The sequence below is a fragment of the Gopherus flavomarginatus genome, chromosome 7 (assembly GCF_025201925.1).
Source record: "Gopherus flavomarginatus isolate rGopFla2 chromosome 7, rGopFla2.mat.asm, whole genome shotgun sequence".
In the NCBI taxonomy this organism is placed as follows: Eukaryota; Metazoa; Chordata; order Testudines; family Testudinidae; genus Gopherus; species Gopherus flavomarginatus.
The window spans coordinates 72,516,010-72,541,163 of record NC_066623.1 but is presented as its reverse complement, the minus strand read 5'-3'; the positions used below and the strand labels follow the sequence as shown (position 1 = coordinate 72,541,163).

Below are 25,154 nucleotides of genomic sequence, written 5' to 3'. Positions count from 1 at the left end.
AGCTCCACTGACATAATGAATATATTTTGATTTTCACCAAATGAGGATCTGGGGCAAGGTACAGGTTCAACTGTACATCGTATGTAAGAAATAAATAATTACATTTTAATATTTGAGTACTTCAGCGGTAGCTGGAGCTAATGGATTTCATTTTTATTTTCGGATAAGGGACAGCGTGCTAGAACAATTTAGAGTCAACCGGATGTGGGTGCCTTAATTTAATCTCCTTTTTGCAGATCACTCAGTTGTATTTCAGCAAGCAGCTAGCACTTGGCTTGCACTCTATAGCAAGCACCCTATCGGTTCCCATGGCCAGGGCTGCTTGTAAACCCACAAGTGAGTTAACTTCCTCACTGAGGCAAAGTGAATTGCAGCAATGTTAAAAAATATTAACACTTCAGCCTACACGGTTTGAAATGTAGAATTTTGCAAAAGTAAAACCCCAGAGAGCGTGATTAGCCAATGACTCATCTTCCCTTTTTAACATGTTTTCACGGCTATAGAACTATATTTAATTGGCTTTTGAATTGATAGAAGCCTCATAGAAGATTCCAATCTAGTATGTAAGGCATTTTATTGCACAATTATATATATTTTTGTGGTTTAATCTCTCAAGCACATTAAATTAACTTTAAATAAAGAGAGAGAAAGTTTAGTGAATGAAGAATATTTGCAAAAAATTATCATAAATTTAGTGGTATAGGACAAGCAGTGGAAGTTCCAGTTTCCCCACATAGTCCTGCCATTGTTCTTCAATCTTGGCTTGTAGAAGCCACCTCCAGGTTCGGGCTTTATGCCCATTCAGTTCTTGGCTTCTCAGATAACACTGCCAAATATTGCAAAAATGTGGAGGAGGTGTGTGATATGGACACCTGTCCAATAGGAACTGGATGGAGAACTCCAGATCAGTACAAAAAGGCCATTGAACTGTTGTTCAAGAATAGAAGTGAAGACACAGGATAGCATGTTGTAGCTTTTTTTCCAATGCAACACATCTAGAGTGAAATTTTCAAAGTTACCTAAGAGTAATGAGAACTGAGCATCCAAATCCCTTACATGACTGAAAATCTCGGCCACAAAGTATAGTAATCAGGAAATTAGGGCATTTGCACATAGGCATTTTGTTTTAGTTTCATTTCCAAATACTATACAGTTCTAGAATATTATGGGGAAAAACAAACATTTTGGTACTTTTACAAGCAACTCTAATTATGAATAATGATAGATATCACTTGAGATTGCTTCTAAGTACACTACATATATTTAGGTGGACAGAATGTCATGATTTAACAAGAAACTTTCTCACTTCTTTTAATAATTTGCATTATTACCCTACAGAGTTTCTTTTTAAGAACATAAGAATGGCCATATTGGTTCAGACCAAAGATTCATCTAGCCCAGTATCATGTCTTCCGACAGTGGCCGATGACAGGAGCTTCAGAGGGAATGAACAGAACACATTATCACCAAGTGATCCATACCCCGTTTGCCATTCCCAGCTTCTGGAAAACAGAGGCTAGGGACACCATCCCTGCCCAAAATGGCTAATAGCCATTGATGGACCTATCTTCCATTAACTTATCTAGTTCTTTTTTTGAACCCTGTTATAGTCTTGGCCTTCACAACATCCTCTGCCAAAGAGTTCCACGGATTGACTGTGTGTTGTGTGAAGAAATACTTCCTTTTGTTTGTTTTAAACATACTGCCTATTAATTTCATTTAAGGACCCTAGTGGTTTGAGCATTGGCCTGCTAAACCCAGGGTTGTGAGTTCAATCCTTGAGGGGGGCACCTAGGGATCTAGGGCAAAAATCAGTACTTGGTCCTGCTAGTGAAGGCAGGGGGCTGGACTCAATGACCTTTCGAGGTCCCTTCCAGTTTTAGGAGATAGGTATATCTCCAATTATTATTATGTTTTGAGAAGGAGTAAATAACAATTCCTTATTTACTTTCTTAAAAGGTTCTCCCTTGTGAAAATGATAATTTTAATTTAAAATAAACTACAGAAGTGGACACTTTACGCAGTCTATTTTGAAAAGTTAAGAACATCACAAAATATTACTTAAGATAAGTATAAGATGCTTGTGGTGTATATTGTTTTCATAAGAAAGACTATGACAATTTAATTCTGAAATTGCTGGTTTCAATAAGGTTGCATTGTTGAACTGACTTTAAATAAAATAACCATTAAGAGCCACAGTCTTCTCTGGGATTAAAATCAGTGGGATGAAATTTAATCATCATGATCTTAAAATACCTCAGCCCAATTTCACTCATACTCGTCTGCTGATACTATGCGCTCAGGACATGATCCCTGTGGTAGGAGTTGGATTTGACCATGGTAAATTTGTGGCATGGCTGGTCAATACAATAGGAAGAAGAGCTATGTACTCCCAGGACAAAAGTGCCTCTAAAACATCCCCAAGATACACAGGATTTGGGGGATCATTAGAGTTTTGGAACTGAACTCTCTGCTTCTTCTGTGGAGAGTGAGAAACTCCTATCCCAATGGGGAAAAAATCAGAGGAAACTTTACAAGGAAAACTTTGGTGAGTTTTCCTCTCCCCAGAGCTTCATCTGCAAGAAAGTATCAACTAAGATGGTAGTTCCCAGCTGTTCTGGACAATATAATGCACCAGAAACAGTATCAAAAAGTATGAGTAAGATTGTAAATAAAGGGCATTAGAATAACTGAGGTGAATACAGAATCCAATCATCTTTGACAAAGAAACTTTTAAAGAGGTCAAACGACTTTTTTTTTCAGATTTTACATCAACAATTATCAGAAGTGTGTGCAGCATAGGGAACATCAGTGTTCAGCAAAACCAAGCTCTAACCTGTTTCCAGTCATATTTGGCATCTAACTTAACAACTGCTCTATGAAACTTCTGGACAGAATTTATGTACAAGGAAATCAAGATGCAGTACTTCAAATGATCATCCTACTTCATTCAGTCCCAACAGTCTTCATCACAAAAGTAAAATCTCCTGTATCAATGTGGGGAAAAGTCTTTAGGAGGAGGTGGGGGCCAGGGCTGTTTTTAAGCTGAAAGCGTTGGAGCATTTTTTTGTTCTGAAATATGACACTACAGCAAATTGCATGACAGGTCATTTCCTTAATGATAATATTGCTTGTAGCAAGACAGCATGAATACTGGGTCCGTAGGCACACTAGCTAAACTTCAGTATCCAATGGAAATACTATTTTACACACTTAGGTTTGATAGAAATCGAATATGTGGTCTGTCATTTTATGGGTGTCGGTTAAGATACAGGACTATATTTCAGCAGCAACACTCAACAGAAGTTTGACAACTAAACAATCTAGACAATCGCATTTAATGCAGTTTCATAAAACATTGTAGACTATCCAGATCTTCCGGTACTCGTATTTTGCACATGCAAAACTTCTATTGCCTTTAATAGGAATTTGGCCTCAGTGGATACGTTTACATTGCCGATAAGTACCACAACTGCTCGTCAGCTGCAGGTGTATAATTGCAGTGTAGACATACTCAGTAAGGGCCAAATGCCCAGGGCCTATCTTTATATCCCAGTTCATGCTAGTTTTCATTTGCTCTTCATGTGCTTTATTAGGTGCTTCGTTTCCAAAACACAAAATGAAGTAAAGCTGGTGCATCTGTCACAATATAGAAGTGGCTATAAGATAAAAGATACTATTTGTGTTGTTCCTATTTCCCAGCTTTGCATTTGCTGGTGCTCCTGGACATTTGAAGCAGGTTTGACCTTTGATCTTATTCACTATTCCAAAACAGCCAGTTGGCATCCCACCTTTACTTGGAAAAAAGCAGAGAACTTCATTTGAAGCCAATAGCAGTCTTCTCTCAGCAAGAAATGTACTTAATGAACCAGCAAGAAATATTAATACCTTTTCATCTTTCCCCAGTAAAACAGGCCTTGTCTTTGCTGATCCTCAAGATAAGCTTTCTCTCCCATCCATCTTTTAGGATAAAATTTATACCTATACAGAGAGCTAGCATGGGTCTTCTGCAAAGCCACTTAAGTCATGTTTGAATGGTCCATAGGCCTTGTGTTGGCCCCCTGCAAAGGGATCAGCTCCACTGTGACCAACAAGCACAAAATGAACAGACTGTTCTGTTTAAAAGCTGATGGTACAATATGCCCCTATCTTTTTACACTGTTACTTTTTTCTTTTTTTGGCTTGAACTTCTGGGCTTGCTGACAAATGTCTCCATTTCATTTATGAAATAATCATAAATTGTCCCAAACAACTATAAAGCCCAAGAATAAAATAATATTTCCTACCTGTAGATCTCCCACCTTCTACTTTAAGAAAGGCAATGTAGCCAAATCAAAAGGGTCCTTGACTCAGCTGCAAGGGACCTGGGCTCTATTCCTCTACTGGTGACTGCCAGTGAGTCACTTTGATTCCCTGTACCTGTTTCTATCTTTAAAAATGGGGATAATAATACCTTGGTAAAGCACTTTGAGATCCATGGATGAAAAGGGCTCTGTAACAGCTAAATATAACTATTATGGGGCCATGACAGCAATATTTTTACACCTACTATGCATGAAGTAACAAAAGTAATTGATAATGATGAATAGGTGCCCCAAAGTTATTTCTTTTGTATTTTATTGGAAAACTGATCTTTAACATGATTTTTACAACAAATATGGCACCCTAAATTCAGTAAATAAATGCTGTCCCCTCCAACCACATGAATATGCTTCAAGTTAATATAATAATATAATGCGTTCCGTGTTTCTCTTGCGAGGAAACTATTTCAATTTCTTATGCTAGTTCTCTAGAAGATTAAAATGGTGTTACCATTGAGATTATATCCACTGCAATGTATGTACTGAGCACTACTAGAGATCAAGTTATTTCCTGAATGCAGAAATCTATCTAGGATAAAACCCACTAACTTGTAAGAAGGTTTTCTATAGTTTGTGCTTATGCACGTAAGACTTGGATCTGGAGAGAATGCTAATAATTCTATTAACTTTATGGTAAGCCTGAAATGTACTACTACATGTAGTTATGTAATGGAGTAAATATTTGAGTTGTAATTTTAATATATTTTATATTTTTTTATGCTGTTACCAAATATTTAGATTCTGAACCTACAAATGCCATGCACATGCTTAGCTTTACTCCTTTAAGTTCTCCCACTGAAGTCAGTGTTTAAAGTTAAACATATGCACAAATGTTTGCAGGGCCAGGAACATAGATTGTAAATCACTATAAACTCTAATATTTTCGAAAAAGATTAGAAGACCAGCCTTGTCATCCTCTCTTAGGGTATGTTTATGCTACGGACTGTATACCAGCATAGCTATCTCGCCATAGCTATGCCAGCCTAACCCTGAAGTGTAGCTGCAGCCTATACCAATGGCAAGGATTTTCCAGCTGTGTAAAAACACCACCTCCCACAATGATGGCAAATATGTTGACAGAATCATTTATCCATTGACATAGCTGCATCTACACAGAGGGTTAGATCAACATAGCTCCATCAGTCAGAGGTGTACATTTTTCATACCCCAGATTGATGTGGCTACATAGACCTAACTGCTAAGTATAGACCAGGTATTAGGCAAACCTCCAACTCACATGAAAGGGAGGTTTGTCAGCATAAGGCCTGCAGGATTGAGGGCTTTTTTTTCTGAATAAATGCCTTATAGTGAGAACCACTATTAACCATTATAGTGGTAACCACTATTAAGATATGAATAAAATGTATCAGTGAGAAATAACATGATTTTCTTTGTTACGTCACTGCTTCTAACTAAAAAAAAAAATGATTACTTAGCATTAACACAGCTATTCATGAATGCAGAACAGAACTGTATTCTCTGTAGCTGGAAAAAAGAGATATGGTGCCTCTGAATTGCTCTATTGAGAGATTCCATGATGTGTCTAAAAGAATTACCTGTTCATTCTTATTACTATTACTACTATTAATAATGCAGGAATGGTACCATTCTGCCTACACTTCTTGAAAACAGATAATAGGTCTGTATGTCTGCCATTATCAAAACATCCATCAAAGGTCAGGTAATTTTCCATACTCATTTAGAAACAAAGAAGCTACCTATTCGGGTAAAACTGTTCCAGGTTTTCAATGTTTGTTCCTCAGACATGAAGCAGATGTAATCAGTGAGAAAATGAAGGCCGTTATTTCCATGACAACATCAACACAGAGGTGTTTGTGTTTACTCAGCCCTGTGCTCAGAATTGGAACTTTATCCTGTCAGGAGCTGAGTGCTGAGAGCTATCAAAACCCTTTGAGCCAAATGTCCCACATCTTTACAAGACCATCCCATTTCCATGAAGGGTTCTCCACAGGACCCAGGATGAATGTGTAGAAAGGTGGAAGGGGCAGGAAGGTCAGGGCATGGAATCAGGATATACAACATCCTGTCTGGCCACCAGTGATACATCTAACAAAAGAGTCAATGTTGCCTGGACTAGATTAACTCTTCCCTAGCATCCCCTACCCCTAAGATGTGGGAAATCCACTGGGAAAGGATTCCAGGGGTATTTGTTGATAAGGACAAACCCTTGTGTTGGTACCACATTCCATGCCATTATGGAGGCACAAAATGTCAGTATAGACTCATCCTCTTGATCTAGTGTAAGATCTTCACAGATCTGAAAGGGTCTATGGAATCTAGGGACAGAACACCTTATTTGTTCTTTAGTGGAATGATTCTGGAGAAACTCCACAAGGGAGTTGCATCTGAGGAAGTGGGTATTCACCCACGAAAGCTCATGCTCCAAAACGTCTGTTAGTCTATAAGGTGCCACAGGATTCTTTGCTGCTTTTACAGATCCAGACTAACACGGCTACCCCTCTGATACTTGACACAAGGGGAACATCTCTCAGAGATTTATTCACAGGAAAGGGTGATCAAGTCCTCAATGTTTACTCAGACCTGAAGTAGGCAAAAATTCCAATGACTTATAGTAACAAGCCCTAATTATTTATTTCTACATAAAGACTGCAGTTATCTTAATGAAATCCATGATAATCAGAGTTCATTCCAAAAGCACCTAATGTAACTTTGGAACCTAAGTCCCATTTTCAAAACAGACATTTAGGATCCTTAGTGCCTCTCCACGGCGAGCTTTCAGCAGTGGTGTGCCGAGTCTTCATTTATTCACTCCAATGTAAGGTTTCGCAGGCCAGTAATACATTGTAACATTTTTAGAAGGGCTCTTTCTATAAGTCTATAATATATAACTAAACTATTGTTGTACGTAAAGTAAATAAGGTTTTTAAAATGTTTAAGAAGATTCATTTAAAATTAAATTAAAATGCAGAGCCCTCCGGAGCGGTGGCCAGGACCCAGGCAGTGTGAGTGCCACTGACAATCAGCTCGCGTGCTGCCTTTGGCTCCCTTGCCATAGGTTGCCTACCCCTGGCCTAAAAGTACATCTACATGCACATGCAGCCTGTAGAGTACATATACTACATAACTGCTAACATGAGTATAAAAAGCAGTGTAGTCAGTGCGCCACTGCTTAGGAGAGTAAAGAGACTCCTGATCCCTTTGGTTATGTACCCGGTTATATACCCTACAGGGCTTTCTACATACCCAAGCAGTGCCTCCCAGTCTATACTGCTATTTTGATCAGCATAGTGGCCCACTGCTGGAGCCTTCCCCTGTGGCAGGGATTGGTCCCGGCAGCAGGGAAAGACTCCAGCAGCATGGAAAGCTACCTCAGGAAGCTGCTGGTACTTTTCCCTGCTACAGGGAAAGGCAGCTTTCTGCTACAGGGAAAGATTCCAGCAGTGGGGAAAGACTCTGGCAGTGGGAGGCAGAAGGGAAAGGCTCCGGCAGCTTCCTGTTGCTGAGGCTTTTGCCTGATGCCTCCCCGCTGCCAGAGCCTTTCACTGGCAAGTGTAGTTACAAACCACAGTGTGGACATAGCTCACTTTTCACTGCATTTTGTAGCTATATATGACGTGCAGTGTAGCCTATGTCAGTTTTGAAAATGGGATTTACATTCACAAGTCACTGTAAACACACTCTGTGCCTAGTAAACCTGCTGAGGGAGTGCATCATATCTACCCAAAGTGCTAACCAATCCAAAGAATAGAAGGCCTAATTCTGCCTCCTGCTGCCAGAGTGATGCCATAGAAGGTAATCTTACATCAGTGCAGCTGAGATCAGAACTTGATCCAGAGTAACTGAAACATATTCTAACTATTTTATACTCATTTATGCCATTAAAAGCGGTAACATGAAGTATGCTAGACATTTTCTGAACAGCTTTTATACATTCTGAATAGTTGACATAAGACTTCATTTTCCTTTTTTCTAGTAGCTGTTACCCCAGAACAGATTAAATAGTTTCCAATCTAATGTTTTACATTTGATTGTCCAACCAGTGTATACTTTTCAAGTGAGGGTGGTGTACTGGGGCCAAAAGCTTTTATTAAAAAAAAAAGAGAGAGAGCTTTGTATAAAATATGTATCAGGTGAGGAGAATTATTTGATCATAAAATTCTACTTTTTAAACTTAGTGGCCTTCTGTTTGATTTTAATTCTCTGTCAAATTGGTGTTATATTGTCCTTAGCCAATTCAAAACTCAAACACCAAAATTCTAATTCTATGTTCTTTGGCAATGTCTAAACCTAGCAAAATAATTTATTTATAATAAAAAGAACAGTACTGCATTAGATCTATTTTTAAAATATGAAAAATATTTCTGTTTTCTGGGAGCAAAATATCTCACAAAACACCTTAAAAGACAGAAAGAGAAAGAAATTCATAAGAACACTAATACTAATTTTATTCTGGCTGGTTTATAGTTAGCACAGTTATTACTAAATCTTTATATCACAACCACTAACAGCAAGACTCCACAAACTATACTAAACATCTGTCCTCTGTCAGAGTTAGTTACTCCCACCAGGCTATCACACAGACATTTCAGATTAGGATAATTTAGCAAAGTCCCTTCAGGCTAGGATAAGGTACTGAAGGAAGTATAGCTCTTCAATAGAAGAGAAGCAGGGGCCAAAAGATGACTTCGAATCAGGGAGCATCATCTCAAAAGAAACAGGAAAATAGGTCTGGAATCAGATCAACGTGCTAAACTATATTGTTTCATATTTTAATAGAAAACAGGCAAATTTTGAAGCATGGGGTTATAGTTCAGTCTCAAATTCTAGTAAGTCACAATATAAACTGCTGAGATTTGCTCTTTGGTATATATCATTATCAGAACCTGTGACACAATTATACCTAGTAAATCACAGTTACCTGCTCTTTTTTCAATATATGATCATTATTTTATAATGTTACAAACAGGTAGCATTACTAGCATCTCATATGGAAAGGAAAACATCAGAAGGGCTGTTCTTTGTTCTTCTTTTGATGACTTTAGTCTCTAGGTCCTGATTCAGCAAACCACTTAAGCACATGTATAATTTTAAGCTTTTACATAGTCCTTCTACATTTAAACCCTTTTCTGAACAAATATTTATCAAAATATAATGATATATTTTTTGGAACATTTTGAAAATATCATTGAGCAAAGAGTGAAAGCGTGGCAGATGTAAATTAGATGATGTATCACCCTTTCAATCACTGTTGTGGCTCCCAAAGTCTATAATAAAGATTTTAAATGACTTTAAAATAGACTTTGTGGTGCTGCCCATTTTCTAATATGCCAATTATCATGAAGACAAGCTGTAGGTCAACTGTAAGACAAGCTAATGTGACAGATTATTTTCAGAGAGAGCAAATGGTTATTGTCGTTAAAGAATTTCTATATAAATCTGAGCAAATATTTTTTATTCTGGGGCCAAAGCAAAAAATTCTCCCAAATTTGCTTTGAATCGAATTGAAATTGATATTTTTTAAAAAATTTCATCAAAGCAAGGACACACAAATTTTTTGTTTGGAACTGACCAAAACATTTTGGGTCAACCTAAAATGAATTTTTTGACCTCTTTTATTTTAATACAGTCATTTGGGGGGCATTTTTCACCTTTTTTTGTGGCTTTTTAAAAAAAATGGCCAAAATTCAAAATGGGACAATATTTTGGAACAAAAATAACTAAAAGAAACATTTTCAAATGTTCAAAATGAAACATTTTGAAACCAAAAAGTTGAACCAAAACATTTAGAAATGGTCAAATTTATTTTTTTTTACTTTTTCAAAATAAATCAGCCAAAACTATTCATCAAATTTGACCAAAATTTGAAAATGTAGTTTCAGACCCCCATCCCCAAAATGCATTTTTTCAGTGACAATACTATTTACTGAAAAAATTTCACCCAGCTTTTTTAGTGTACCACGTATCTGCTTCAGTATTTCAAGACTTTGTCACAATCCCTTTTCAGTGAACATTTTTTATCTTACTAATAAACTCAGCCACTCAAATCCCTTTGCAATTTGAAAGTAAAACATTTCCAAAGTGCACATACAGCTGCATACGACCTGATTTTCAAAAGTGCTAAGCACCACACTTCCAATTATTTAGTTCAATAAATATCTCCTTCCAATATTGAATGATGCAGTGTGGATCTGGACCATACTTTCATTCACTGAAGACAATTTCCAATGCTATCTTTGGCTTCACTTTATCTGCAACATGCACTTCATGAAATGTGATTTCAAACCCTTGGACTCTAGCTGTTAAATCCTGTATTTCCCTTCATACATATATTTTGTGTATTTTTCTTTTTGATGAAGGGTGGAGAGTTATAGTACAATACTTTTCTGTGTAGGCAAATCTTTTAGGGCAATGACATGTTTGGAGTGAGAATTAATTCCTTATTATTATGATTATATTTGGTTATATCGGTGCTCAGAGATCAGTGATGAATCTGGGACAAGATTCTGAATAGGAAAGAATAGAATAGAATATTGTCCTTTCCCTTTGGTATGCAGGTAGGGCAACCAGACAGCAAATGTGAAAAATTGGGACAGGGGGTGGGGGTAATAGGAGCATATATTAAAAAAAGACCCAAAAATCAGGACTGTCCCTATAAAATCGGGACATCTGGTCACCCTGTATGTAGGTACGACTACACACTTGCATTCCATACAGATGGAATATCTACAATATAATGAGCATAAAAAAATTAAATTTTCATACTCTCTGGAATCATACACACATGGGCATATGTTATTATATACAAAGTACATATACAACACACAGCAACCTGCACAGCTATATTAAAATTCATTTATTTACATGACTGCTAACTAGTTACTATACTGTTACAAGTGTGAAATCACAGTGGGTTTAGGGATGGGTTAAACACTGGGGCCAAATAAATAATGTAAATAAGTGCAATGCTTTTGTATATGTCCTTATATAGTTCCTTCACATAAGAGAGAATAAAAATAATTACATGGGTGTCTAAAGGTTTTTTTAGCAGGGTTTTATATTAAAATGTACACTACCAAGTTCTGTACTGTATCATCTGCTGCAATATAAAAATTACAAGGGCACAGTAACCAATGCGAATAATAGTTTGTGGACCTATGTATGAGACGTTATTTTGGGTGCAGAGAATGATTCATTATTCAAAGATGGTGCTACTTTGAATAAGATAACAGCAGGTCCTTTCCTCAGCAGAAGACATTAATTGCATAGGGGATTATAAAAACAATACGGCTTGCTCATCTTCATCCTCGCTCCCTTGTTCCTTCCTTTTGTAAAAACCCACTGTTGTATTTTGCCTTAAATTAGATTGTGAGCTCTTTGGGGCAAGTATTGTCTTTCATTCTGTGTTAGTCCAGTGCCAAGGAGAATGGAGTCACCCTGATCTTGATTGCAATCATTAGGTTCAATTGTAGTAGTAAAAAACAATAATATACAGAATATACAAGACAACAGCAGCCGCAATGTCAAAAATGCTAACGACCTTATGTTCCATGTGCTCGTTTTCCTCTCTCACTTCAGCACCTAAACAAAGGCTAGACTTTCAAAAAAGCTAAAAACCTACCCATCAAAATCTGGAGACTTATTCTGATGTCTGAATGATCGCCAAGCTCTTTTGAACATACTGCCCCATTTGTAGGTGCTGGTCCTGAATACCTTGTATGGGAAATTAAATGCTGAAGTGAAGCTGTAGCATTTGAGGACCCAAAAACTATCCTATTGTGAATATAATCCAACAGCATGGGTATTAGCATTATCTTACCATAGGAAACTAAAGAAAATTCAACAAACTACTAAAAAAGAAAAAAAATACAGAGATAAAATAATACTTGTAAGTTTGAATGTGTCATGCTTCTGCCTTTGTGGACTTTCCATTGATGCCACTGTGGAGGTGAGGCTTAGGTGACTAACATTTTGAGTGGGGAGAGAAAACAAGAGACTTAATGAGAGGAATGACTGCCAATGGTGTGAGGTAATGTGATGGGTAAAATGTCATTTCAGTGCAGTAGAAAGTCATTTTTAGAGGCTTTGGTTTGCTGACCATCCTTCCCTTGACATAATCCTGCTGCCATTGAAATCAGTGACAAAACTCCTATTGACCTGTATGGCACAGGATCATGTCCATATATGCCCACTCCCCAACACTGCCACATGTACTAAAATCCCAAATAGTAGCATATACAGGATAGTCTTCAACTACAACTAAACCTGGTAGATCAAACGTTAATCATGACAGGGAGACAAATGCAGCTAGAGCATCTTGATCTTTGTTTATCTAACAAAGCACTCCTGAGCTCTTGTGGGTTTTGCTATAAAGATATGAAGTTATTTCCTGAACTGCACTGAAACATTGCAATGGTTTTAATATGTCCTATGTTCCACTCAAAAAGGAGTCTACAGGCATGGTTTTCATATCATACTGTGACTCCCTAAAAATCCATCTTTCTTCATCTAGAACACTTTTCTTTTTCATTGATTCTATTCTAGTGGTCAAACAGTCCAATATTCCTAACAATATAACTTGCCAAACTCAGGAGATCAACAGCTGTATTTCACTGAAATTCATGAAAGTTTTACCTCTGTCTCCCTCAAAACATTGAGTTCACTGTTATCCAAGAAAAATTTGTCTTTCCACACGCCAGTCTTCCCTTTTTGTCACCGTCATATTTAGACCTTATATCCCTGCCAGGGCTTCTTAAATCAGAGCTCTCTCTCTTTTGCCAGCCTTTGTGTCCTCTCCAGCACCTGAGTTCACCTTGGCTTAAATTATCATAGACCCTAATATTCTGAAGGGGAAAGAGCATCTATTGGGGAGGCTCTTAGTAGGTTTTATTTCTAAGTCCTTTAATTCACTACTCAGGCAATCAAAATGCCCTAACAAACACTACTAGATGAGGAGTAGCACTGACCCAGAACCCCCTAGCATCTATATAACTTTATTGCCATTTCACATCTTTCACTGAAACCTAAACCATATGCCATGCTTCTTATGTGAAACGTGAAGCAGGTGCGGAGGATATAGAAATGCCTTTTGATTCTGATGAGCCAACACAATTGAACACAGAAGCATTAAACAAAAACCCAGCAAACAAGACTGAGCCTAACAATAGCCTACCCATTTTAAGGCCTCTCCCATATAAAGAACTGCTACAACTATTGCAATTTTTATACTGTATATATTCTCCAGTTCTTTCCATTGATTACAAAAAATTAAGATGATATTTTATCATTGCAACAAGGTACCAAACATAAAATTATTAAAATTATATATAATTTTTAAAAGAAAACGTTAATGGGATGTAAATTTTACAAGGAGGACTGATTCTGAGAATAAAATCTCTTTGGTGTATCTGCTCCAAAACACTATAAAACAAAATGATTTCTCTAGTATTTGTGCATGTTACCTTACATTCATTTTTAAATTATCTAGAAGTATATAGAAAAGACACTGATACAGAATGGAACTGCAATAGCCAAATCAGCTATTGACCAATGGAGAAAAGTCCAGAAGTAAGAATGGGAAAACTTTCTTTTACCTTGTTTTGAGGTCTGGTTTCTAAGAGATCCTTGACCTAGTTTCCATTTTTGTGCAACCAGTTGATTCCTGAAATAATTTGTACCCACAAATGCCACCATTTAAACATCTAAATTGCATTTCTCAGTTTGACATTCTTATGGTAGCATTTACATCAACAAAATGGAAAACGCTTTTCAAAATCAGGCCTTTTATATCTATGGTTTCTTGAGGGACATGGTTTTCTGATTTATGAAGTAGATTGGAAGCCAGGACACCACCATACCAGTCTGTCCTCAGACAGCGACTCACTGTGCAACTTCAGTCATTCCACTTAACCTCTCTGTATCCCAATTTCCACATTTGTTAAAATGGAGACTATATGTAATTTACAGGAGACAAGAGAGGGTTAATCATATGGGGCCTGGTTCTGCTACTTTTACTCAAGTTGAGTAGCTCTTTACTCTCAGAACAGTCCCACTGATTTGACTGTGGCTGCGCAGAATAATTTTTTTTACATGAGTAGTTGTTACACTGCAAAAACATCACCTTCCCATTGTCGGCTCCTATGCTCCAGGTGTGAGGGCAGAGATCAATCCTTTGCCATATATTCAGACAGTCACTTGCTTTATACTTTCTGCACTTCTTGTGGATAGCTCTATGTCCTAAGACAATGTTTCCTGAGATCAGACAGCTTCTTCAGAGTAACTCTTTTGTGATAATTTAAGGGTAGTCAATAATTTTTATCTTGTTAAATGTTAATGAATTGTGGCTCAAAATATCACCATGGGGTAGGTATTATCTACAATTTAGAAAGGGAGAAACTGAGATTTAGAGAGTTTACATGACTTAAGCTAGTTCATACAACATGTCTCTGGGACAAGATGGGTGAGGTAATGTCTTTTATTGTACCAGCTTCTAGTGGTGAGAGAGAAGTTTTTGAGCCACACCAGTCTTCTTCAGGTCAGGGAGAGGTACTCTGAGAGTCAAAAGCTTGTCTCTCTCACCAATAAAAGTTAGTCCAATAAGAGATATTACCTCACCCACCTTGTCTCTCTAATATTCCGGAACCAAAACGGCTACAGCTACACAGCATACAACATGTCTGTGACAGAGCCTGGAATAGAATCCACAGAACCTGACACCCACTTCTGTGCTCTAGCCACTTGGCCATACTCTATCATTTATCTTTTTTCTTATCCACTTCATTCCTTCTTATCTCCCACCATCTAGAAGCAGTTCAGGAACTCACTACTGCTTAAGGTAACCTGTTCACAGTTTCAAGGGGGCGAGTGCCTTTGCAGTAACTAGTTAATTATCTGAAAGTGTCTTAATACCATATGCCTATACACCAATCCTTCTGAGACAGAAATTACTGCTATCCTTGTGTATTGCCTTACATTTTCCTGGTGCTAGGAGATAGCTAATATACTTAATGATCTGCTACTTGTTATACATAGTACAGAAATATTCTTTGATTTGACCTCTCCCTCCCCACCCCCAGTGTTATAATGCTATTAGTCTGATTTGTGCATGTGTCCTGTTTCATCACGTGTCAGGAAAAGACTATTTCAAAGGCTATTTCAAAAATTGTTCCACAGAGTCCACATTTTTGTGACAAAAAAAGTCCTCCATGCACAATGAAATATATTGTTAGAGTTGACAACTGTCTATAGAGTGGTGAGATTGTGAATGAGGAGCACGGTTGTAAGAGAAGTCTTTGAATTTGCAAAAAAGAAATCCAAGAAAGCATACCAGCTGAGTGTACGTTGACACAGAAGGAATAACTAGGAGCACAGTACTGAGAAAGAAATAGAAAAGAAAAGAAAGGAAATAGGTTCTGTAGCTATACAACATTATGGACAATGACACTGAAATGCTCACAAAGTCAGTTTTTAAAACCCTGATACTGAAGCACCCAATCTGTTTTTATTAGAAATATAAAAAAACCTGGAAATAGATAAAATGGTTTAACATTTTATTGAAACACCAGTGAACATGACCTGTCTGAAAGTGCACAAATAACATGGAAATATATCTAGATACACAACGCAGCAGTCTGAGTCTCCATTTCAACTGAGAAAATCAAAGCACTGTAGGTTGTTTTTGTTGTTTAATCTTGATATTTACAGGAAGAAATCAATGTTTTACCATTTCAGGGCTTTACATCATTATGTTGCATCAATTTGATTCCAGACTGATTCAGTGCCTGACTTCAGCTTCAAAGATAGTAAACATTCCATGCAAAAACTGCCTACTAGCTCAGAGTGGTTTTCCTGACTGAAATTACATGAACTAGCTGAAATCAAACATCCTCTTGACTGTTAATCAGACATAAGTATAACAGCAATGTGTGACAGTGGGCACCCTGAAGTAATGGAAAAGGCAATAGTCTACCCGAGGTGACATATTTCTAGACTGTACTGCCATTTCCTGGATGGGCCTGGCAATCCAATCCCCATTAAACAGCTTAACTGAGAAAATAACTAAGGCCCTGGTCATGGTTGAGTGGAGACTTAAGAGGCAACAGCCATTTAGGCAAAAAGAGGTAGCCATGGCAGAACTCAGGAAAATTGACAATTAGATATAATATCTAACTAGACCACAAATACGAAGAGAGGACACCGTGGCGTTAAACTCTTTATGGTCTTCTCCTGCATCTCACTCTCAGCATGGTACAGAATGTACCTCCGTGCAGCTTCTCAAGAGAAGAAACACCTATTAAATACTCCTTCAGAGACTTAACGTGTTAGTGATTGAGTATGAAGACCTCTAGGTTATTCAATACATGTAAGTAATTTCAGGGATGCAGCAGGGTCTAGTAGATAGGTCAAGGGACAAGGAGTCAGGAAACAAGCGTTCTGTTCCTAATTCTAACCTTGACCTCTTATGATACCTTTGGAAAGTCACTTCACCTCCATTTCCCCTTTCTCCCCTTTCCTTTGTCTGTCTTGCCAAGGCAGGGACTGTGTTTCTCTATGTACTTGTGTAGTTCTTAATACATTGGGTCCCTAGTCTATGCTGGGGCCTTTGGAATACAAATATATAAACATAATAGCATCAGAGTAAAATTCAGAGGTAAAGGGAATGAGTGCAGTGTGACATGTTCCAAAAAGAACTTTCCTTCTAATCAAACTCTGCATGGCAGTTCTGTGATTGTAGGAGTATATTGGTAGTACATTCTAAACGTGAGGAGTCTGGTGGCACCTTAAAGGCTTTAAGATTTATTTGGGCATAAGCTTTTGTGGGAAAAAAAAACCCACTTCTACAGATGCATGGAGTGAAATTACAGATACAGGCATAAATATATTGGCATATGAAGAGAAAGGAGTTACCTTACAAGTGGAGAACCAGTGTTGACAAGGCCAATTCAGTCAGGTTGGATGTGGTCCACTCCCAATAATTGATGAGGAGGTGTCAATACCAAGAGAGGGAAAATTGCTTTTGTAGTGAGCCAGCCACACTCAGTCCCTATTCAAGCCCAAATTAATGCTTTTAAGTTTGCAAATTAATTGTAGCTCTGCAGTTTCTCTTTGAAGTCTGTTTTTGAAGTTTTTTTTATGAAGGATGGCTACTTTTAAATCTGTTATGGAATGTCTAGGGAGATTGAAGTGTTCTTCTACTGGCTTTTGTATGTTACCATTCCTGATGTCTGATTTGTGTCCATTTATTATTTTACATAGAGACTGTCCGGTTTGGCCAGTGGTGTTCTGTTATTTTCCTTGTTGGGCTGGTCTTGTAGTAGGTGACTTCTGGGTACCTGTCTCACTCTGTCAATCTGTTTCCTCACTTTTCCAGGTGGGTACTGTAGTTTTAAGAATGCTTGATAAGGAAAATAACAGAACACCACTGGCCATCACGTACAGCCCTCAGTGGAAACCTCTCCAGCACATTATCAACAATCTACAACCTATCCTGGAAAACGATCCCTCCCTCTCTCAGACATTGGGAGGCAAACCAGTACTCCCTTACAGACACCCCCCCAACCTGAAGCAAATACTCACCAGCAACTACACACTACAGCACAGAAACACTAACCCAGGAACCAATCCCTGTAATAAACGCCATTGCCTACGCTGTCCCCATATCTACTCTAGCAACACCATCAGATGACCCAACCACATCAACCACACCATTAGGGGCTCATTCACCTACACATCTACTAATCTGATATATGCCATTGTGTGCCAGCAATGCCCCCTACCATGTACATTGGCCAAACTGGGCAATCTCTATGTAAAAGAATAAATGGACACAAATCAGACATCAGGAAAGATAACGTACAAAAGCCAGTAGGAGAACACTTCAGTCTTCCTAGACATTCCATAATAGATTTAAAAGTAGCCATCCTTCATCAAAAAAACTTCAAAAACAGACTTCAAAGAGAAACTGCAGAGCTACAATTAATTTGCAAACTTACCACCATTACTTTGGGCTTAAATAGAGACTGGGAGTGGCTGGCTCACCACAAAAGCATTTTTTCCTCTCTTGGTATTGATACTTCCTTTTCAATTATTGGGAGTGGACCACACCCAACCTGACTGAGTTGGCCTTGTCAACATTGATTCTCCACTTGTAAGGTAACTCCCTTCTCTTCATGTGCCAATATATTTATGCCTGTATCTGTAATTTTAACTTCATGCATCTGAAGAAGTTGGGTTTTTTACCCATGAAAGCTTATGCCCAAATAAATCCATTAGTCTTCAAGGTGCCACCGGACTCCTCGTTGTTTTTGTGGATACAGACTGACACACTACCCCTCTGATTCTAAATGTGGTTTGCTGCATTTCAGTTTGTAAATATAAATGCTTTAATGATGAAATCTAAATGAATTATATGGTTGGAATCAGAGGTCTGCTATGCAGGGTGTAAAGAAAACTTGTTGGCCTTGAACCAACATTCCTTTCCCTATATTCCTTAGATAACAGCCAATACACCTCAACAATAATCCTATCATATTATATGCTCTTCACTCTTCCCTCCCTTTCTCTGTCTCTCTTACCCTCCGCTCCTTCCTCTGTTGTTTTTCGTGCTTCTGGTTCCCATCTATTATCAGATTTTGAAATACCAGAAGTGAGCAGAGCACTGAAAAGTCATTGACTTGTCACAAACAAGGTCCCTGCCTCAGAGAACTTGCTGTCTACAGGTACTATTGAAAACAACACAGTGAAATACCCTACACATCTTCAAGAGACAGGTGGCTGTTGTAAGTGAAAAGCGTCACAGAAGAGAGTGTATTTCAGAACACTCTCTCTTCCCCTATTCTTCTTCTAATATCTTGCTCTTGTTTTTGCAATTCTGTTTTTTCTAACAACTGCACCGTCCCAGCATTACCATGGGCGTTCAACAGTTATAATTTATAACTACAACATGGCTCCACTAGATCTTTCCAGAAGGGGAGCCTGAGTTGCACTCCAGCACAATCCTTCAGACTATCTGCCATTCAGGAGGCCAAAGACATAGGGAAGCTCTGCCAAAGTTTCTGGCCAAAGCAAAGAAGAAAAGGCATTGAGACCGAGCTCATTAGCTGTTAAGGTTGGAAGTTGTTCAGGCAGTGATTTTCCTGAGCCTGCAGAAGACTTTTAATTAATAAATAATAAAATAATAACAATAAATAATAATAATAATAAAATCAAACCCAAATTATTAAGTGGAACTTGGAGTTTCTTGTGAAAAGGAAGTGTTTCAGTGGTGGGTAAAAGGCTTGTGAAAACTGTTGCCAAACCCATTCTTTAGTGGGGAGAAAGGATGGCCTGAAGCCATGGGATGAGAGAATGTTCAGCCAGCATGAGTTTAAAAAGATCTGAGAACAATTGTAGCATTTCATAAAGATATGCTTCAATATGCACTGTGGATAGACGCCGGAAATACAAGACTTACATTTTGATTGTTTGTCAGAAAACCAAGTTAGACAAAAGAGCATATTATGACACTGATCGTTATAAAGCCCCATAGCATATGCCAGACAGCATTAGGCCCTGATATTACAAGCTGTTCTGCGCAAGTGGACTTGAGAGCGACGGACACCACATTGAAAAAGTGACCTGAATGGGATGTTTCATGGATACAAATGTCTCCCTGTACAGACCAAGTTTCAGGAATGGAGCCTAAGTGCACTTGGTAACTTGGAGATGTTTTCCTTCAGTGTTAGTATGGAAGTTTTCAATGTTCATTGGAAAATGGGTACTGAACAGCTACAAATAATATTACTCCTATATTTATTATTGACACACTGCAGATGGCCACTTATATTTCATTTCTTGAAATTTCTAACAATATATATATATAAAGGCACCTTTCCCAGGTTCTAGCTTTCTTTGACATTCTTTAAAAACATAGGTCAAGATTCTTAAATGTGACTAGTGTTTCTAAACGCCTCAATGTAGGGGTGCCCAACCTTACAGGGGTCTGACTGGCAGAGGGTGGGTGCTTGGCACTTTGAGAGAATCAAGCTGTTTTAAAACATCTCAGATTGGGCCCCACAAATTGAGCCCCTTCCCCTCCTCCCCCAAAAAATCACTAAGCATATTTGAATCTTGGCCACAAATCATAATGTAAAGACAAATCCAGCAACAAACTCACCATTGACTAACAATAACCAGCAAACTATTCCTGCAGCAAGATTAAAAACCCTCTCCTTCCCTCCCAGTATAACCCCTTGGATAACAAACCACTCCAGATAGGACCTAGCACCTACTCCATCTGTACCAGCCAATGGTAACCAATACAAAAAATATCAAGTCCACCAATACACCTGTCCTAACAGAAAGATCCACCCCCATCAAACTCTTCCCTACCCAATAACAGGAAAAATAGATAGGCATTAAATATGTCTTGAAAGTCAAATGTAAACTATTTCGCACAAGGGGGGGAAGGAAGGTTACAATGACTGACCATAATTTGTGTCAGTAAGACATGGGGACAGGAGTCTCTCAAATAAGCACGTGCCAAATTATATAGGTAAAAGCAACACCTTAAATTCCACCTGGTAACCAACTGGCAGACAGTGCAGATCCCAGAGCTCTGGTGTTCTGTGCTCCCTCCCTGCTACATCTTTGATTTTCGTCCCAATGGGACCTACAGTGTCTATACTGTTGGATATTTGACACAGTGTATTCAGTAAATTAATATGGTACGGCTAATCACAAGCAATAACAACTAGCTCTTGTACAGCACTTTTCATCTGCAGATTTTAACATGGTTTACAAAGATGGTAAATAGCTTTATCTCCATTTAACAAAAGGGGAGACAGAGATACAAAGGGGTGAAGTGACTTGCCCAAAATCACAGAGGAAGATGTGAGAGGAAAGAATTCCTTCCTTCCAAGAAATGGAGACTGAGCAAAGTTTTAAGCCAAATATTTTCTCCCTCATAATTCTCCAATACTTTAATGCCATTTCAGTATTTGAACTTTTACTGACTTTATTCTGTTTTTCTGCCTTCTGTGGCTCCTATAACAATTGTATTAGCAACTTGATAGGGAGGAACTGGCAGAAGCCAGACCAGTCTATGCAGAAAAGAAGATAAAATCTGTCTTTTGAGGAAAAGTAGTGCTATCCTCTCCTCCTCATCCCCTCTTACAGGCCCCTCTATTAGCCATTGCACCGACCCACAAGAGGGGTTGCAATGGAGGCAGGCATTGACCTGCCCTTGCTGAAGAAAAGAGAGCAGCAGGCATCTGTAGACATGAGTTATAACAATGAGAAATGGGAGAGCAGATAAAAAAAGAGAATTCGGCTCTTTTCTTTATAGTGCAGGATTCACTTGTTTCCATATAATATCCAACAGCGACTAACCAGATCTAATTAGTACTCACCTTCTATAGGCTCTCAAAGATTACAGAACTAATACCCAGACTCCAAACCAGCTAAAAACATGTTAGCAACTAAGGGTCTGATTCTTCTCTCACTTACAAGAATGTAAATCAGGAATAACTCCACTGAAATCAATTAATAATAAATTATTAATAATATACCTGCGTAAAACGGCTGTAGATGAGGGGAGAATCAGACCATGCCATTTGCTACTATCTGGAATTAAGTGAATTAAGGACCACTTTTAGGATGAACATTGCTTATCAAACAGCTGCCGTAGCTAACATGAATGCGTGGACATCCTCAGTTATATAAACTAGCTAACTGGAAGGGTGGGAGAGGGTGGGGGGCAATCATGCTGCAATACTGTGCCTTCTTTAATTCAAAACTGTATCGTCATAGGATCCAGATTCTACAGACACTGATGGCCATTTGTAATACTTACTACTTTGACTTAATTGACTACTCACATTAGCAAGCACTAAACCTAGCTGTCAATGTTGCAGGATCAGGCCCTTAGACTATACCATTCTTTTTCAAGTCTGACAAGTGAAGATTGAGCTAACTTCACTTATAATGGAAAGTAGTTGCGGACCATTCTAAATTCTAAGTCCCTTCAATTAATTTTCACTAACTGCAAAGCGGATGTCCCAACAAAATTACTTTATTTCTTGAAAACTGTCAATGGTAATTACACAAATTCTACAATTTCCCATCACCCCAGTCAGTTTTTGGATTTTTTTCTAGACTCTTTACAATATGAATCTAAATTTGAGGAACTGTATGCCATCGGCATCAAGGAGTGTCTTAAATACAAAGAGAGTTTTACTTTTTAAAGATTCCTTCAGTGATATTTTTAATGTTTTTAAACAGTGAAGGAATAAAATGTTGACTCTTAAAAAATGAACTAGGATTCCACTGAACCGACATTTATGAGAGCTCCAAATCAATTATTTTTTCAAAATTATTTGAATTAAAGACAATTAAAATATAAAATGCAAAGCTTTCTTTAAAAAAGTTTATAAATATTCACGGATGGCTACACAGGAAACATTTTTTCTCTTGCACATTCTAAGCCACGTCTTCCTGTTCTAGTGTAGCCTTTGCCACATTATGGCTGCAGTACCAATATATTATAGTTTCTGGACAAGTTGTCAGTTCTCCTCTTTGCAAAGCTTCAACATTCTGTTTTGCTAAAAGAACTTTACGGAACCAGATTTAGAAAATGAAATATCAGTTGGTACCTACCTTTGACAAAAACATTGTTGTCCAGAAGGGCAAAGCCAAATGCCAAGAGTTCAAGCCACAAAAACATGGTCATATCTGGAAATCAGGAGTATCCTTATGAAACAGCATGTGTGTCTCTCTGGAAAGCAAAATAATTGTTATCTTTCTGTAAAAGTATTTTTCGGCAAAACTTGAATCAAAAGCAGAATAACTGTGCACGTACATTGCAGTGCTTGCTTATCAGTCAGGGAGCAGTTTCCTCTGTCACCCAAAGACTAACCACTTGCGATCTCACTATATAGCTAAGTGATGTCAGAGACAATCTTACCTACTTCTTTAAAATGCCGTTTTTTTTTTCTTTTCAGTTTCCAGGAAGTCAAGAGGGTTTTTCATAAGTTGCTGCACTAATGTTTAACTTCCTTAATTCAGCCAAATAGATCATTTTAAACCATTTCTGCGGAAGAGCTGAAGGAGAGTTGAAAAGAATTTCATGTTTCAAAAGCTTTTCTGTAACTTAGCTCTGTTCCAGTGCCTGGTCATTCATGAACCATGTATTCTTTCAAGCTATACTGAGGAAGAAAAAATATCCTTCTGAGAACATAATGAATCAACATATTAAGCTGACAATACAGCCATAATAAAAATACCTAGTTCTTATTGAAGTGAATATCGTTTAAATGAATAACATTTGAACATTGGTCTAAAAAGTACTTTTGATAACAGTCTCTCTGCAAAAATGCAATTCCTATCATGACAGTACTCAATACCAAATGGTTATGGATGACCTATATTTTGTTTCTTGTGCTGTTCTGTATCTAGGCAGTCAACATGCTGTAGTTGTCTAAGGCTTTCATACTACCACCTACAATACACTGAATCTGAATTTTGGCAGTCAGTTCCACAAAAAGTTGACACATCCCTATGATAGAATATTTAGTCTCTTTCTAATATTTACCAGGGGGTAGCACAGTCCTGGAGGATTTTAGTCCCTCCTGCTGAGTAGGCAAAGGACTGCAGATGTCTTCCTTCATTGCAGACACTGGAATAGTATCCAACAGCTGATTAGGGTCCAGTTGGATGGTGAAGAGCAGAAGAGAGGTTAAAGGGGGAGAAATGCTGGGATTGCCTCTTTCATTGGGGGTTTGAACCAACTACCACCACTTTAGTGATCAACATTAAGATTACCAACATTTACCAGCAGCACCATGAGTTCAGAGGATTGCTAAAAAAGGGAAGAAAGCCTCATTCATTTATGTTTATTAGTCTTATACAATAAATTATGTAAAGACTGTCCAAATAGCATATTGTGGAAAAGTGCATAAATAATATCTGAGATATTACAGGTTTTCCCTATACTTAAGATAGGAGATAAGGGTGCTACCTCAGACTGGGAGTGGAAGCACTTTACTGTGTCCCAGAAAGCCTCATGTAGGGACCTCCCTGTCTCACTTACCTCTGTCAGTTCAGCCACTTTGGTCTCAAGAGCCTGTTATCGATCTCTGAGGGTCATGAGCTACTTGCACCGAATACACATATATGCCACCTGCCCACAAGGCAGGCAATCATACAAGCTGTATTCAGTGCAATAAATTGAATAGTTCCTGCTCTACTGTCAGACTGCTCCCTGATTATTTTTATTCTTGAGGGGGTTTGTGTGTTTTTGGAGGTGAGGGGGAAAGAGAGACAGCTGGTCAGTGGCCTAGGTTTAAAGAATGTTTATCTGGCTCTCACATGTCCTCTCTAAACTTCCTTACAAAACTCCCGTTTGCTAGTTCCTCTGGTCACTTATGAGCTGGCTGTTCTTCCAAGTTAGCCCTGCCCCCTTGTCAAGAGATCTTCAAGAGATCAAAGAATGGCAGGCTAGAGCCTCTTTAGGAAGCTCTCAGGCTGGCCTAGAAAGCCGCAAGGCTCAGCACACAGCCGCCCTTCCCTCCCTCCCAACCAGACCATACTGTAAATTTCAATCAAGCAGGCGCATGGCAAGCAAGCAAAAACACAACAGATAGACAAAAAAACTTATCCCAAAGGTGGAATGTCTTTGCACCAATTCTTTAAAAAAAAAACAACTGAACATCATATGGGTCAGAGCTTTAGTGGATGTCAAATGGATATAGTTCCATGGGAGTAAATGGAGCTACTTCAATTTACATCAGGTGAAGATGTGACCCTATCACCTCTAAGCTTACAAATATGCACCATATA

At 38.2% G+C, this 25,154-nt stretch overlaps 1 protein-coding gene across 6 annotated transcripts in view; it reads right to left on the bottom strand.

Moving 5' to 3' along the window:
- The window catches only part of PTPRC (protein tyrosine phosphatase receptor type C), a 110,490-nt gene extending 87,208 nt beyond the window's left edge, over positions 1 to 23,282 (bottom strand). For 5 of the 6 annotated variants that reach the window (XM_050961368.1, XM_050961370.1, XM_050961367.1 and 2 more), the window contains exons 1-2: positions 23,176 to 23,281; positions 22,974 to 23,091 (exon numbers count right to left, since the gene is read on the bottom strand). In XM_050961368.1, the coding sequence (XP_050817325.1) occupies positions 22,974 to 23,046 (73 nt within the window). In that variant the 5' untranslated portion in view covers positions 23,047 to 23,091; positions 23,176 to 23,281. Of the gene's footprint in view, positions 1 to 22,973; positions 23,092 to 23,175 lie in introns of all 6 variants that reach the window. The other variant, XM_050961366.1, reaches the window with a different exon arrangement.
- Positions 23,283 to 25,154: the final 1,872 nt, after the last annotated feature.